Raw genomic sequence first — 18,272 nt, forward strand, 5'->3', positions numbered from 1 at the left:
TCTGATTGGCCTTCAATTTAATAAACTCAATGCAATTGGTTGCCTTGGGAATCAGGGCTTCCTCGGCTTTATAATAGAAAAAATTAACTAAAGAAGAGTTTTTATACAAATGTATGGAGTGTTTATCTTAAATTGATTTCATAAATAAATCCTAACATACGATGTTAATACATTTAGTTTTTATATGAGTTTTGTATACTCTTGATTTATCATGCTTTTTTTAGATTATAATAGATATTTATACAGAAATAATGGATGTTCATATTTCTACGCATCGACTTCCTTTAGTATACATAATATATCCTTTATGAGTAAATTTTATATAATTCAACCTGTTATATGGGTTGATCGAATAATCAGCTGATTCGTTCAGTATTGATTCTAGTAATTATCGATTTATCCATGATTACGATACTTATTCAAATTTCGAATAGCCTCCTGTAAACAAAAATTGTAGACTACTCCATCAATCTTATTATCTCAGAATACTTCACTCATGAAAATGATCAATAAGAATTTATGATTCTCAACTATTAGAAACTTGAAATAGGGAAGTTTCAAACCATTCCTCTTATAATTTCAGATTAAACCTATACTTTACTAAATGATGAATAACTAGGTATTTTGATTCCCAAGAATCTGGGAATGATTTGAAATAGGGAAATTTCAAACTTCTTCTTTGAAGAGCAAATTTAGTTTAGTTTCCGTTTAAAAACGAGTGGATTTGGAGAAATAATGAATGTTCGGGGAAGTTGGGACTGTTGATTTAGTGCTGAGGCTGATGAGATCAGACGTTCCGGGTAGACACTTAGGAAGGGGGCGGAGCGTTTGTGAGGCGAACAGACGTTGGGACGCCGGTTGAGCGTCGGCGTCGGTGGTCCGAGGTGCGACGAGGGGTGAGGGACGCCGAGGGGCAAGGGACGCCGAGGGGTGAGTTTGGTTATAAGTACTCTGTGGCAGCGAGCGTCGCTTCTAGTCGGTGCTCATAGCGTCGCCATGTAGTCAGACTCTCGTTCAACTCTTTGGTGTTGCCTAGCTTGTGCGCTGTGTTGTGATAACATGACGGGATACACATCTACATCATCTTCGTACAAGTAAGTTACACAACCTGAATACTGTTTGTTAAGTATAACATTTGGAATAGGATGTATTGGTTGCTGTAGGATAGTTCTATTGTTACTTGTTGTTTTCCTATTGGTATAAGGCTCAACGCAGAAGTTTTTTAGCAATTTGTATGAATAGATCACACATTTTCAAAATTTCTCGTTCAACTTTCAACTGAAAATATTGTTAGGATAAAAAACACTACTTTGTTCAGGTACCCCCAGAAGAGAGAAGAAAACAAACAAAATAAAAATTTACTGATGAAAAAATTGAAGAATTACATATTTTAATGAATAATGATTAATATGATAATAATTTACTTATTTATAATATTCTTGATTTTCGGATGTAGTGTTAAAATCTATTTTGAACTACAATGTTAGTATCCTTAATGAATTTTGATGTACAAGTTGAAATTTATTGTTCCAATAGCTCTCATATATTTGAGTACCGGTAACATTGAAAAAATATTCTTCATCTAATAAAATTGGCATTCAAATATTCTAGAATCAATCAACTATAATAAAAGAGCGGGCTCTTTTCCAATACATTCAATTCATTCAATTATTATAGGCTTGAAGAGGGGGCTGTTTCTTCAAATCTACAATATTTCATTGATTGATAAGATAAAATATTGGCAGTGACAGAATGACGAGATAGATACACAGCAGGCTGGAAGTGGGCACAAATATAGACAAGCAAACATATTGCCGTCATGTTAGTAATGAATTGTGACAGGAAGTCGATATTGTTACGACAATATTCATCAATACTCCAGGGATTACACTAGTTGATGTTGGGCAGTGCAAGAGATAACGGCATCACACAAGGAAGCATAACTGGATCAGAAATAGATTCAACCTGAATTTTATTCTTATTGAACAACTATTAGGAATTTTTATAATTCCATGAAACACGAGAGAATTCTATAATATGATGAAGTACATGGACGAGGGAAGACCTAACTGTACAATTTCTCAAAACCAATAATTTCAAACTCATATTCATTAGGTATTATAAGAAGCTATTCCGCATCCAATGTTCACGATGTATTGTGATAGTTCCCCGTTGAAAGCTCATCAATATTAATGGTATAGATGAAAGCTCGACAAATGATGTTATAGATGAAAAACCAACAACTCTTCTGGCAATTATTATAGTATAATATTACTCTATTATTCCATTCGATTGTGAGGAGGAAGAAATAAATACATATCAGTTGTGAAAGAACATTATAATCGTTATTGGTGTGATGAAAAAATCACGTATGTGATTTGATTCAGGTGTGATATTATCACAGAATATACGATAAATTATCAATACTGAGAACAATAGCCTGTTTTTCCAAATATATATGAAGCTTTCTCAGTTTTCAAAAGTTGGTAATGACTAATATTTCACTGACTTGTTTTTTGAAATGGATAACGACTAGCAGTTTGTTTGACTGTTAATATTTTGGAGACATGCCAGGAAGGTGATGTCAGGAAATCAAGCCAGGTGAAAGATGATTGGTAATGAATAGATGTAATCAATATTGATTATTCTTTTGGGGTTGATAATCAATATCTCATTCAATCTGTCCTTAAAGTCCGCAATCAAAGAATAAAAAATAAAATATAACTACCATGATCGAGTATAATTCTCAGAATTCAATAATGAAGACTACAACAATTTAAAATCGATAAAAAGATCAAGATCAAATACAGCAATCTTTTCCTGATTTCCAACAAGCTGGGTCGAAAAAATGAGATTGCTGAATTGATCAAACTGCAATATTTCCTGGTTCAGATACAATTGAAACTCATGATTCCAACCGGAAGTACCTACATAATTCAAATAATAGAAAATTGAAATAGTTGAATTGATATGGATGAGGAGTAAATCCTACCCGAGATTCGAGTGACTTTCACCGCAGAATATTTAATTGAATTGGAATCGATGACTCACGACCCCTATCTCATAGCATGTGCAGCGGGGTAGTGTGATGGGGGGATGGAGGGATGCTGCTAGAATAGAACAAATCAAGGCACAGTACTGGCCAACGAGGATTATATCGGAAATCCGATTGCGCACGCACGCACACACACATAACTTTGACCTTTCCTAATCCCTTCAAGTTGAGCACGTCAGCTGACTGCTGTCACAGTCGGGTCTCCTGCTCTCCATCTCAATTTCGGGATGGAAGCATAAGCATTACCTCCGACTGCCCAGGCAATGTATCAAACATGCACGGCCCTCTCTTGTTCAGCCTACAATTTTAATCTTGAGGTTATTCATGGAGCGGCTCAGTCGTCAAATGCAACGGGTATTAACTTGATGTTGGCTTTGATCATGTAGCAATAGATAGCACCACTAATTTCAGTGCATTTCGGGGGTTTGATGAATACTAATGATCCTTCTTGGCTTCATTGAGCGACCATGTTAAAACCCCCTCGTCATTATACAGCTTTGGAAAAGTTTGATTGCAAATTCCAACAACTTCAGTAGTTCTTCAACTTTGCCTTATTTTCTGAGCGCTCATACTACCATCGAAAACATCGCTTATCCCTTTATCAGTGGAAGTGAAATATCGAGTTTAGGAGTAGAATGGCTCCTTTGAAGCCTTGCCTTTGAATTTTCAAAGCAAAACTTTCCATAAATTCCTGGAAGGGATTGACTGTGAGTTCTCTGGCCGGATAGTTTTGCTTCTCTGAGGATTACCGAGTGTGATAGAAGAAAAATACCTTCTATAAGTTAATCTTCTCCTTGTGTGATACCATACAGAAACGGAATCTATAGTTTTATAAGCTATAGCTATAGAAATCTATAGATTCAGTTCATTTCTGGTGATACCTTCCATATTGATATTTGATGATTCCGTCAATAATTTAGAATCATAAATTCGATTTTTTGAATCTCTTCATCTATGCCTTCGAAAATGTTGTAATATCTCTTATGATAATATGGTTTGTATTATTGGGAATAAAGCAAAAGTACAACCTAATTCTTCATCTACACAACTCGTAGTTGGCGATGATTCTTGGTAGATGATCGACTCATCAATCCATCTCTATTCTCTGTAGATTAGACGTTCATTCTTGAATCTTCTTCATAGATATTCTAAGACCTTCTTCATAAGATATTTACTCGTATTGTAGTACGAGTCATTGTAGTCTGTAGTGCCATGATTTTTGAATCATTATTAATTGATTGGGTAATTTCATTAATAAGTAACCATCCAATTTAATAATTACCGTTCCGTTTACCCCGCAATCCAATATAAATATGGTATTTTCTTATAATATATTTTACAGTTGTGAACTTCCTATTTGAGATTGATTGAGTTTCCAGATTCTTCATACAATAGGATCTGTGAAAAATTTAGTCCATATTCGACCTTGTGTAGTGTATGATATGCGTCTATTGCATGGACACTGAAGTGATTAATAACGAAAATATATAAGTGAAAGCTTATAGTAAAGATTGATGAATACCCTAAGCTTTTATACTGTCTCAAATTATCGCGAAAGTTTTATTTGATTATTAATAATGACGTTATTTTGATAGTGAATGACATCTGTCTCATACCAGCACGGCCTTCGCGAAGATTGATTGGGGCTCTCCATGATCCCGAGAAACAACATGGATTGTTTGTAATTTTTCCTTCCAAGAGCTGTTTACATAACGATCAGCGAACTACAGCCGGCTAAACAACGATAAATAACACCATACAGGAAAATACTACTTCAACTCAAAACCGATGTTGGGAGCCTCAATAGCTTAGCCGCGAAATACTCGCGTTCTTTCAACAATTCCGTATACAAAAATAATTTGATATTCCAATCAAACTTGTTATTTCCATCAAAGAATCTATCTCTTCTTTAAAATCATGTATTTCCACTGAGAAATCTATCATAAAGGAAAGCTCTCAAAGTAATGTTTGGATGAATCGTGAAGTGGTGTACACTGGTGATCGGAAATCAAAGTGATTATTCAATGCATTTAGGAATAGAAATATAATCCAAGTATTCTAAGTATCTAGGAAGTATTCTAAGCTTTTCTTGATAAACGTGATGTGCAAAGTTCTATTCAGATATAAAAGATGTACGGTACAGAAACAAGAAGTCTCCGTTCATCAATATTGATATTGATCGCAGATCACATACACTACTACCTATCTTCTCCTTTTTTGAAACGAATGAATCAGTAACTCTTCCCGGTCCGGACACAGTTTTTTAGACAGTTTCACTCAACTAATTTCGTCCTGCTATTTAGTGCTTCGGTCAATATTTGCAATAGCAGAAGTCCTTAGATCTATCTATATAGCTTTCTTTGGAAATTCGAATTAATTACAAAAATATTAAAGAAGTTTATCAACTGCAATAATTTCTGATGAATCTTCCATAAATAATTCTTATAATATTGTGTGTTAGCCGTTTCTTGTGAGCTCATCAACGCGGTTCCAAAGTATACTGCTCTTGGAAAAAAACAACTTTTCAATACAGAAACATATTTCCAAAATTGATTTCAGTTTGGAGTTTCTTTGAAACTTTTCGAACTTGTAAATCTTGAAGCTTGGATCCAATCAAAATGATCAATTCTGTATGAATAATTCTGTACTGGTTTTGATGCATAGAATTCGTCCGCTGATACCATTCACCTCTCAAAAAACTTTTTTCAGCTTCAATTCTCCTCATTTTCCCGTTTTTCCAATAATTACCAATTATTTCCCTCTCAAATCGAGCTCATAGTAAATCAATTATAAATAGTGAGTTACATTTTCAGTTTTGTAGATGGATTCGGTCTCGGTAGAGCTCTCAATCAATTAAGCGATAGCTCAGTGAGGCAGTGTAGTTCGATTAGAGACCACTACTGTATTACTAATCAGATTGTCAAGTGCAGTGCTTGAAATGCAGCAGATTTGTTACGTGATTAGGTATCTGGTCGGGGATGGCCAGCTCAATCAATTCACCCGCAGCGATTACATGATAAATATCCGAACGGAAAGACAGCTAGTTGACATTTACTCGGTTATGCACGTTACTCTAATGGACGAATCAGTGGTTGGAATTGGATCACTGCCTTGTTTACATCTCGATAAGTGGTAGCGTCCCTATTTGATTATCTCAATGGAAGATCCGTAATATAATATATCAATTGAGTTTCTATTAATCATAAAACGTTATTATCATGGTTTTAGTAGTCAGAAATATCTAAAAGAAGAAGTGAGACTTGTCAACATATGTATTATTTATTTCGACGCTATTAAGGAGGCGATAGTATCCCGTTTTCAAAAATGTTAATCGAAAGAGGGTGAAGTAATACAATGTATCTAAAAATAATTAAGATATTTTATCTCAATCAGATATTTGTCATAATAACATGATTTGCATGAAATCATAAAGTTTAAAATGATTCCCTGTTTTCTGTTTTCTTCTATTGGTAATGTAGAAAATTGATACAGCAGCACACAGGATAGGTATACTCGGTTTTATTCCTACTCCTCCAGATTCGAGGACTAGAAAAACTTGAACTAATGAAACAAGCTTTGTTAACAGCCTCTTACATAATTTCAATTTTATTACACCTACATCATTTCAGTGAATGATAGTTTTTTCAATAACTTTCTAGACAAGCAAATATTTTTCAGATATATAATGGAATTTCTATTTTGAAGTACTTTATATTCTGAACCTGTGTTGAAAACACAACGCTGATATTTCTATAGTAACAAAATAATACATTCTATTATAGAACCTTATGGAACTAGAGTGACGATAATAATAATAAATTATAGAAGTTACTTAAACTACACATAATATTAACATAATAAACATAACATAAAAATAATATTTAAAGTTACCAACCGAACATAAAGTTTTGTGGTGATATTATAAAGGGAGACAATTATTATTTTCTCTGAATACATCACGAACATTTCCATTGTAGAGTTGAAGTTCATTGGTCTGTTTGTCTAGCACCTCATTATGAGACTCAGTGGTGTAGCGTACAGAGAATCATTGAAGTACGTGGAGGACTCATTAACGAGATATACATCTAAAAAGGGAATGGAAGGGCTGCTATTTTTAGTATTTTCTTGTTTCTGCCATATGACATGTACGAAATACTGTTATTGTTACACAACTCTATTGTCAAGGAATCCACAAGATGAATAAGATGGCATTCTTGATAGTTTCAGATCAAAGTTTCACCAGCCTACAAGCTATAAGGTAATATAAGCATGATGAATCCTATGATGCATTAAAACTATAGCTCTCTCCAGAAAGTTTTGATCGACATTAAGAGTTATGATATAAAAGTATAGTTTTTCAAGCTGGTTGACTAAAAGAAAGGGTTGAAGAAAGATGAAAGTCTATGTTGATTTATGTTCATTCTGAAATAGTATTGCACAGTAGTGGGTTTGATTCCAGCTCGTTTGCTAGTTGTCTTCTGATTTTATAGGCATTGGTGGATAGAGAATACAAGTTTTTATTAAAGGCTCTCTTAGACTATTGTTATTTTTTTCGGTAATTAGTTAATGAAAATCACATTTAGTGACTTTGTAGGCTAGTCAAGTTAACTTGAGAAAGTTTTTCTAGAATAATTTATATTCAATATAAGAGCATGTTATGGAAGGATGAAACGTTGGGAACTGATCGGAAACTTGTCATAATTGCACTCTACGCACTTTGTGCTCATTGCAGTCTCACATTCTGCTTATTTCTCCACTAATTTTGAAATCAGATAACAATTTTAAACTCTCTTGCCACACCATCCTGTCTACTTATTTTTGTCGATTCCTTCCATTTCTATATTATCATCATTGACGTCTGATCAGCTGGGTATTTCGCATTTGGAACTGAGCCACTTTCCCGATTCAAATGCTTCATCTCCATTGTTTACGCAGAGGCTCTGTGGCAGCACTGTTGTCAATCGTAAGCAGGGTGTTATATGAAGTTCGGACTATTATTTTCTGAAAAGTGCTGCTGACACGAATGGATGGATAGCTTCAGACAGGAAATAAGCGGATGTCCACTTTGTCCTATCAAATTGATAGTCTTAACGTCATAGTGAATCTTGTCTTTTTCAAGTACTAGTGTAGTCTAAATTTGGAACAGCTTGCTTTTGATCAAGCTCAGAAAAGTTATTATTCGAAAGAGGAAGGGCTAACTCAAAATAGTTTTGTGTAGCTAATACAATAAATGATGGGGAATTCATGCCTGATAGAATAATTAGTTACAAGACAACCGATATAATATTATCAAATATTGATTTGAAAAAATCTATTTTCTATTTTCTATGCAATACGTCTTTAGAGGGTTTAGACCTCGAGTGCGATAGGCTTTTACTATGAACTCCATTGAAAACTGATCATACACCGAACTTTTATCTATTCCCATGTCTTCTTATTTTTGATGAGACTGAAATTAATTGATACATTCCCTTTTATTGTATTGAGAGTCTCCAAAACATAAGAGTGAGACTGAGAAACAATCTCAGTCTTTGCCCAGATTAATTCGAGATACTGATATAATATTTACGATAACTCTTATAACCATAAATTCGTATCTAGTTCTATCTTTTGATAGAACGTTTCATCTTCAGATAAATATTCAAATTGATTTTTCCTATTGAGACTGGAAAGTACAGCAATTCATATTCAATTGAATTTATACATTTATACATTGATACATTGGCTACAATGTCATTCTCAACTATGAATGATTGGGAAAGGAACAACAGGCTTAAAGCCCAAAACTGTTCCTTTCCCGAATTTAGATAGAAATTTTCCAAAAAATAGGTTATGTTAACACTTCACGATTTTTGTCCAATTTTGAGTCCAAAATATGTATAAACTAGGAATTTAGAATTTAGGAAACCAAATTAAATAAGAATACTTCACTAAATCATCACTAATAACTGAAAAATACTGTATTATAATAATTAAACATTTTAAAACGTGAAAAAAACTCAAACTAGAAACACTTTTGACACCATTTTTCACAAATTCCTAGATAAACTATTCAAAATTGTTGATCAATTTTTATTCAATTGTTTATAATAGAATCCAAATCCAGAGTTTTATTATAATTAGTATGTCTAACATAGTTTACGTTTTGTTTGTTGTAGGATGCGTAACGAAAAGAGCAAGGAGAGTGGCCTGCATCGCATCCAGGAGGTTGAACTTGAGAATGTGGATCTGAATGATGACTATGAAGTGGAAAGAACTCTGGGCGAAGGTTGTTTCGCCAAAATTCTGCTGGCTACTCATCGCAAAACAAGTACTACAGTTGTACTCAAAGCAGTCCACACTGAGATGTCGACCATCAAGGATTTCTATCGGGAGTTTCACTACAGCTACCACCTCAGCCCTCACCCCAACATACTCTCCTCATACCCGGTGGCATTCCAATCTGAGGGATGCTACATATTCGCCCAGGAGTATGCTCAGCTTGGAGATCTGGCCGGCGTGGTGCGTGCGGGAGGCATCCCTGAGGAGTCCTGCAAGAAAGTCGCCCAGCAACTGTGTTCGGCTCTCGAATTCCTGCATTCCAAGCAGCTGGTACACAGGGACATCAAGTTGGAGAACATCCTTGTGTTTGCAGGAGATCTTTCCAAAGTGAAGCTGTGTGATTTCGGAGAGACACGGAAGGAAGGCTGTCTTGTGAACAAAGTACGTGGAACATGGCATCCGTTCTTGCCTCCTGAAGTGTGTGAAACTGTGAAAAACGAAAGATTCACATGTAGGCCAGCTTCTGACTGTTGGCAAGTAGGCATCGTTCTTTTCGTCTGTCTAACTGGTTGTCCCCCTTGGCATTCTGCTGATCTTACATCTGACACAGACTATAGTAATTTCTCGAAATGGCAGAAAAGAAGAACCACCAAAATACCTTCACAATTTCGCAAATTCACTCCAAGGCTTCTAAGGATGTTTAGGCGGCTAATGGAACACAAGCCTGAGAAGCGTGCTTCCATTACTGAGGTCTACAAGTACCTGAAAGACTCGTGGCTGTTGGAGAAGAATTCGTCAGGCTCGCCGGTCGAACGCAAAGACTCTACAAATCTGTACATCGACCATGATGACGACGATGATGACGAGGATGCGCATCACATCAACGACGAGAATAAAGTGAGACTGACCAAACTGCTGAGCAGCTACGGCCTTGAGACCACGCTCGACCAGAAGGCCATGACGTCGAGGATCTGGGAGTGGGTGTTGGCATGTGAATCGAATGCTGACACCAATCTGGAGGGCATATAGGATTGGGAGAAACAAGTCGAGGGCGAAGCTAGCTCTTCCAATCAGGAGCCGCAACAGGAATACGCACAGGGCCAACAGTAAACATGATTTTATCATTCTTTGCAATACTTTGAATCGAGATTTTCCGTATCTGAATTTTCACAAGTTCAACAACCATGAAATGTCCCAAAATAAGTAAGGAAATTAATCTAAAACTTTCAATAAATCATGATTTTTATCAGCCAAGTCAATTGCCCAATGGAACAATGGAAAAGGATATCTTGTGATAGTTCAACAAGGTAATTTATAATGAAAATCATCTGAAGAGTTTGATTACTCCCTGCTGTTATTAATATCTTCCTCAAGTGATTTAAGCTACATTCTTTGGATAACAGAAACATTATGTTTTGAAAAGAAACATTATGCTTGAAAAATCTATTAAGAAAAATACTAGCATTGGAAGTGAATATTATAGTTTTCAAATTATGCAGTAATGCGCATCTACTTGGGTCTACAGTTCAGACAAGAAAATAAATTTTTCTCCAAACTATCAATAGAAAGATTAGAGCCTTTTGATGATGATACAAAATTGGGATAATTTTAGGCAAAATCCATGGATTAGCAGTCCTGTAGATATTTTCGATCAACTATTAAACTTTATTGCCTGAAGCAAACATGAATTAATAACATTTGATAATTCAGGTATTTAGAATACAATGATTTTTGTCAGACCTTATTTGATGATCATTTCCAATGGAACAAATAAATTATAAATCCAAATATTCTTGTAATCAAAGCCAATCATTGATTCTTTTATTTCGCTTAGAGCGATATGAACTATTTTCAGCTGCTCCTGACCCATTTCGGTCTGGAAATAACCGTCAATCTCGAGCTCAGATTCTCAAAAACAAATATTGCAAGATTTATGAAATCAATTCTCGTATCACTGCCTCTGACGACTCAACAACTTAAGCGTATTATATTCCGAGAGCTTGGATAGGAGAATCCTGTGGATCCATTATCAATTTGAATGCTTGATTAATTTCGCTTCCAAATTACTCTCTGAATATTCAGTTTATACGCTGATTGAGTTGAGCTGTGCAGATGAGTCAATTCCACAATTGCCCACTCCACGTCCTCGGCTTGCAAAATCGACTTGATTATAAAACAAATAAAGACTATTCGAATATGAATATGTGATAGGTGATAGGTTAGTACTGAGGTTTTTATACACCTTATAGGAGTTGAACAGGGTTAATGTCTAGTCAAAAAGCTTCCAATATACAAAAAGTGATAACGTTTCTTGAAGGCTTCTCCTCCTACTGCATTTAGCGTAATATTGAGGCCAAAGTTTTGAGAGTACTGAGAAAATACTTTAAAAGGTGATTTTTAAGTGTAGAACTGGTATAACAACATAATTATCATAATTATTCAGTTGAAGTGAGTAGACTAGTAGACCAATATGAATAGTTACCTGTAGAGTAAATCTCTGTTTTTAATAGGTGGTGTATTGTTCCATCTTAGATAATAGCTTACTATAATGTCTGCATAGGGAATATAATCTGAAACTAATTCTGTTGATTCACTCGTCTTCCTTAAATGTAAGAATTTGAAGAGATTTCAAGATTTTGAGAACAAATCAATAATAAATGAAGACTGTCTATCAGAAAGAGGAATATATTTAGTGTATGTAGATTAGTCAGTGTGTCAGTCTTTTGAATTAATCGATTTATCTCATTTCACTCTTATAATGCAGAACGCTATATTAACGCCTCATTTGACATATAGGCTACGCTTAGAAAAAGTGTTTGAGTTCTTAGACTCAAGATTCATTTGTGTAAAATTCGTGAAGATTGAGAGAAATAAACACATTACCAAGATTCTTTGTTCATGAACATTGGAGTTAAGTGTAAATTAATTCATGTTATTGTGAAAAAAATGATGATGAGGGAATTTCGAATTGAGCTTTGAATATAATATGTTTCAATTGCAATTGACTGAAAAAGTAGAATATTATGAATAAATTCATAGATAGATACCGTATAGTAGAAGAGGTATTGTAATGGAAATATATATAACGCACCATTGATTTGATACTAGTCTTTAGCCAGAAATGTTTAGGCCTATGTACCTGTATTGGTGTAATTAGTGTAACTGATCTCAAGACTAGTCTAGTGTAGTAGTTACTCGTCATAATATATTGAAAGTAGTTGCAAACCAGCGTAGTATTATCCCATTAGATAAAAAATGTTATACCAACTGTAAATAGTAGTTTTTAGAAATATGTACAATATTGATGTGTATAGAATTTGATGTTGATACTATTTTTTATTTATTATGTGTGTAGTTTATTACAAGTTTAATGAAAATTGGTTTCATCATTTCAATTCCCTACTTTATAACATGAGCTCTGTGTAATATTGGCTTCCACAATCTTCCATTGTTGGGGATTTGAAGATGAGTATGATGGTGTGTGTGCTCCTGAGTTTCACTATGAACAAGTGGAATAGAAAATCATGGTTACCATTGATTTGGAATGAGCATAGAAATATTAATGCATTGTAATCCTGGAGCATACACGTTTTTGACTGAAGTCAAATACTACTTTTCTTACTACTCCATTGAATTACTCCAGCTCAGATATTCTTACTATACCTTATTATGAAGTCTCAAATTGGTCTTCAATTAGTCTTGTTATTTCTAGATCACAATAATTCCTGATCACGATAGCAATGTTTGGTTAGCATTAATTTGTAATCGTTATAGTTCGAATAATTTATTAAAGTTCAGCGGAATCAAGGATTCAAGATGGAATCGTATGAATAACAATAGCTAAGATTGAAAAAAGTACAGGAATTTCATTGGACTATCATTAAGAATAAAACTCATCCATCATTTATCTGTCTTCCTAGAAGACTTGGATATTGGGATCTTGATTACTATGAAGTATCAATATATTGATAATATATTGCCATACTCCCTGATTGCGCTGATTATCTTGATGTAAGGAATTATATTATTATAATGCCACACAACACAAATTATTCTCAATCCTCTCCTCTATCATCTACTGACCTCTGTATTTGAAGTACAAAATGTCTTCAATTATTTCAAAACAGTTTTTCAAATATATAATGTGACTCTGTGTCATGATGGAACACAAAATACTGTAAAATATGCTGATTCATAGTCTTACACTTTTTAAAAATCCTGAGTTTCAATTCTATGGAAGTTGAGCAACAGAACATAAACTATTATGATTTTTCTATCCAACAGAGTGAGAATTAATTCGTCTTTTATCATTGAAAACAGAAGGTTCACCTACAACAAAACTGGATTGTAAGGGTTGATATAGAGCTGCGTACAGACTTGAGCGCCACGAACACGCGTATTTCATTTCTAATCAGATTATTATATCTGTACTTTTCTGTTTCTGTACAAATAGAATAGAATATATAGGATAGAATAGAATGACACTCCACCACTTAATGTGAATACAGATATAATCAGCTGATGAAGAGTGAAATGAGCGTGTTCGTGGCACTCAAGTCTGTACGCAGCTTTAGACAAACAATGTTGTGTCATGTCACACAAAAATTGGTCTCTCAATTGAATATGATATTGATAATTCCCTAATCATTTATTCATTTTTCAAACACTTACCATTAAAACGATTAAGAGACAAAAACCAGGCGAATTAAGATCTGAAACTTCATTCATGAACGCTTATGTTTGTAGAAAATATAATTTATTGAGATTTACAATCTGGAATTTGAAGGAGCTTTTTCAGAATAACCACACAAAATGTTTCGATATTACACATCTCTTACAGAGATTATCAGGAAAAGCTCTTATTCCGGCTGATCCATCAAACAATTTCTCACTTCAACCTCGTTCATGCACTTGGTAAACTTACGTTGCATGCATCAGTCTACTACTAAGTGTCAGCAGAGTGATATATTGGGTATTGCTGTGTCATGAAAAGTAGAGAATCAATCAGCGGTACTCCACTTTTCTTGTTATAAGGCATGTGAATAAGATTATTTTGCCAAAGTCAATATTTTCTTTCCATAGTCAATTTACTCTTCAGTTGAAGAGACACAGGGAGCATGATGTACGGGTACCAATGATAAACGAAGATGAGAGTTAAGAATAGCCCTATTGGAAAATCATCAAGGTAATTGAGATATTTCACTTCATAAGCTGATATGAGAGGTTAGAATGAGTATACCTTTATTCCGTTTCACATATTCCGTTCATTTCCATCTTCACAGCATGGTAGCCTACTACATGAACTCCACCACTTTCAAACTTTTTAACTCTTAACAAATCACTCTAGAGATTGTAGAACCTTCAACAACAAAATGACTCCATGAACCTATTTACAATATGAATTATAAGAGAACTACTCTTCCCACTCATTAATCAGTAGTAAGACATTGCTGTCATTTGCTTTCATATTTCAACAAATGATTATACTGTTTAAAAATAGAAACTGATTGCATTCAAAATTACGGGCTCATATGATCCTCACAGTATTCTACAAAATCACTGCTCTTTATCATTGAACTGAAAAAAGATAAACCCAGAACTATTGCAATTTTATATTGATTCAACAATAAATTTAGATTAGTAGAAAAAAAAGAAGAAATGGTTAAAATTTCAATCGATGTTAACTGTAGTTTAAAAAAAGCATAATGAGGCTCTTGGTCATAAATAAGCAACAATAATGGAATCTATGAGGAAGCAAAAATAATAAAAAGTTCATTTTGTAATAAGCAGGTATAAAGCTCCATTCGCCTATAATCTCTTCTCCTACCTTGGAAAGTTATTACCTACCGAAACAAAAATCTATACTCATCACGATCTGACTACTCCAGTCGATGTCATGTGGGGTTGCCTATATTACTCCTCCTAACTATGATGTAAAATGAACTATTTCTATGAGAAAAAGCACAAAGAGGGACCTCCTGTCAGGAGTATTCGGAATAACATAACCAGACAGTATAGAAAGTAACCACTAAAGGTTATTTAATAAATATTGTAAAGCCGAATTTGACCTACATTTATGATATATATGCCTTGCTGGCAGCCTGTCGGTAGAGCATGAGATGTGTGAATATTTTTGGTGATTTGACACCTGCTGAAATACCAATAATATACTATTCTTACCAGCTCTTCAAGGAGCTTAAACCAAATTCTGCTATCCGTCACTGCAAACTGCTGCTACTCTATCAATCGGTAATTTTTACCGCTGGATTGACTGGTCTCGCAATTACAGATGTTGAATATGCTGTAGTACTGCTTCGACTTAATACTAAGATTCTGTATTTCGATCAATTTGTTTCCATTTAATAGGTTGATCCAATTAAATAAATCTTGAGAACGTATTATTTCTGAAGATTCAGGGATCGATACTGTATACCGCTGATTTATCCAACTTATTCGATGAAGAATACAGTTGGTTGATAATTTTATTAATTTGTCAATAATGATAATACCTATATCCTATATACTGTGAGTTCACTAAGCCCATGGTTTTTTATATTTGTGACATTTTGTTTTGTTTTGTTTGTTTCGTGGATCTTTGTGGTTTTGTTTTGTCTTGTTACTTTCCTTGCCCTATTACCATAGGTAAGGAAAGTATTGCTTTCCAAAAAAAATTAAGGTACCCTGATTTCAAGTTTTCTATACGTTTCAAGTCCCCCTGAGTCCAAAAACATGATTTTTGGGTGTTGGTCTGTGTGTGTGTATGTGTGTGTGTGTGTATGTGTGTGTGTGTATGTGTGTGTGTGTATGTGTGTATGTCTGTGAACACGATAACTCCATTCCTAATCAACCGATTGACTTGAAATTTTAAAGTTGAGGTCCTTATACCATGAGGATTCGACAATAAGAAATTCAATAAAATTCAATTCAAGATGGCGGAAAAAATGGAGGATAATTACTAAAAAACCATGTTTTTCACGTTTTTCTCGAAAACGGCTCTAACGATTTTCTTCAAATTCATACCATGGATAGCTATTTATAAGCCCTATCAACTAGCAAAAGTCTCATTTCTGGGAAAATTTCAGGAGCTCCGTAATATTCTTGAGAAAAATGGCGGATAATGACTAAAAAACCATGTTTTTCACGGTTTTCTCGAAAACGGCTCCAACGATTTTCTTCAAATTTATACCATGGATAGCTATTTATAAGCCCTATCAACTGGCATGAGTCTCATTTCTGGGATAATTTCAGGAGCTCTGTAATATTCTTGAGAAAAATGGCGGATAATGACGAAAAAACCATGTTTTTCACGGTTTTCTCGAAAACGGCTCTAACGATTTTCTTCAAATTCATATCATATCTATAAGCCCTATCAACTGGCATGAGTCTCATTTCCGGGAAAATTTCAGGAGCTCCGTAATATTATTGAGAAAAATGGCGGATAATGATTAAAAAGCCCTATTTATAAGCCCTATCAACTCAACGTTAGTAGACAAAAGGTTGATCACTCACAGGTGTATGATTCAAAGTGGTGGGGGGAACGCCAGCGTGACGTCACGTGTAGTAAAAATTTTCTAGAGTAACCACACTGAGCATACAGTTTATTCACTGTATCTTCAAATATATCGTCGTATAATCTCCTCAAGATTGACCTAGAACTTTAAAATTCTCCATACTTATAGCGAATGAATCACCGATTCTAATGATGTTGTTAAATATTTCAAGTTTATTCAACTTTTATGAATAAAATGAAGTTGAAAGTTTTCCATGAATCTAAAAACGTGACACGAAAAAGTTAATAAGCTGGAAAAGCGTTAGTAGACAATGTTATACAATTATAATTTCAGATTAACCCTTAAAAAATCTTGATAAACCAATGCATCGCAATAAACCGATAAACCGATCCCGATAAATCCGATGAATTTCATTCATTGTAAATGCACTGAACACATGCTGGTATCGAGCACATGTTCTACGAGAATCAAAATATCTCATCCCCGAAATTCACAAGCTGATGTAAAGCCAAACTACAAAATATAAACACGACCTAGAAGATAAAGAAACCTTAAGGGTTTGAAAGGGAAGGTTAGGAGGTGGGGTTTTTGCTTTTATATGGCAAAATGATTGTATTATTCAAATGTTTTAATAATTATTGTAGAGCAGAAACAGAAAGCTTGCATGTCAGAAAATGTTTGTGTTATATAATTTGACTATACGACACCATATGATTTTCAAGAATGCGATATTCTGCCTACTCTGTACTACAGCCTACGTCACGGCTGCAGTTCCCCCACTCCAATTGCATTTCAACGAAAATACTATAGATGAGTGACCAACCTTCTGTCTACTAACTTTGCTATCAACTGGCATGAGTCTCATTACTGGGAAAATTTCAGAAGCTCTGTAATATTCTTGAGAAAAATGGCGGATAATGACGAAAAAACCATGTTTTTCACGGTTTTCTCGAAAACGGCTCTAACGATTTTCTTCAAATTCATATCATAGATAGCTATTTATAAGCCCTATCAACTGGCATGAGTCTCATTTCTGGGATAATTTCAGGAGCTCTGTAATATTCTTGAGAAAAATGGCGGATAATGACGAAAAAACCATGTTTTTCACGGTTTTCTCGAAAACGGCTCTAACGATTTTCTTCAAATTCATATCATATCTATAAGCCCTATCAACTGGCATGAGTCTCATTTCCGGGAAAATTTCAGGAGCTCCGTAATATTATTGAGAAAAATGGCGGATAATGATTAAAAACCATGTTTTTCACGATTTTCTCAAAAACGGCTCTAACGATATTTTTCAAATTCATACCCTGTATAGTTATTCATCAGATCTATCAACTGGCATGAGTCTCCTATCTGGGAAACTAATGGGGGGTCCACCCCATCCTTGATAAATGGACTTGGTAAATGGTAACCTCCTTCTTGTGCATGAGGTAGGTAGGTAG

The 18,272-nt window shown here is 34.6% G+C and overlaps 2 protein-coding genes across 4 annotated transcripts in view; both read left to right on the top strand.

Moving 5' to 3' along the window:
* The window catches only part of LOC120351314, a 97,390-nt gene that overhangs the window by 51,452 nt on the left and 27,666 nt on the right, over window positions 1–18,272 (top strand). The window lies entirely within an intron of this gene.
* On the top strand, window positions 927–12,693 carry LOC111045651 (serine/threonine-protein kinase meng-po). Its single transcript, XM_022331096.2, has 2 exons — window positions 927–1,094; window positions 9,214–12,693. The coding sequence occupies exons 1-2, from the start codon at window positions 1,060–1,062 to the stop codon at window positions 10,343–10,345; spliced, it is 1,167 nt and encodes a 388-aa protein (XP_022186788.1). The 5' UTR covers window positions 927–1,059; the 3' UTR covers window positions 10,346–12,693.

Source organism: Nilaparvata lugens, chromosome 5 (genome assembly GCF_014356525.2).
Source record: "Nilaparvata lugens isolate BPH chromosome 5, ASM1435652v1, whole genome shotgun sequence".
Taxonomy (NCBI): domain Eukaryota; kingdom Metazoa; phylum Arthropoda; class Insecta; order Hemiptera; family Delphacidae; genus Nilaparvata; species Nilaparvata lugens.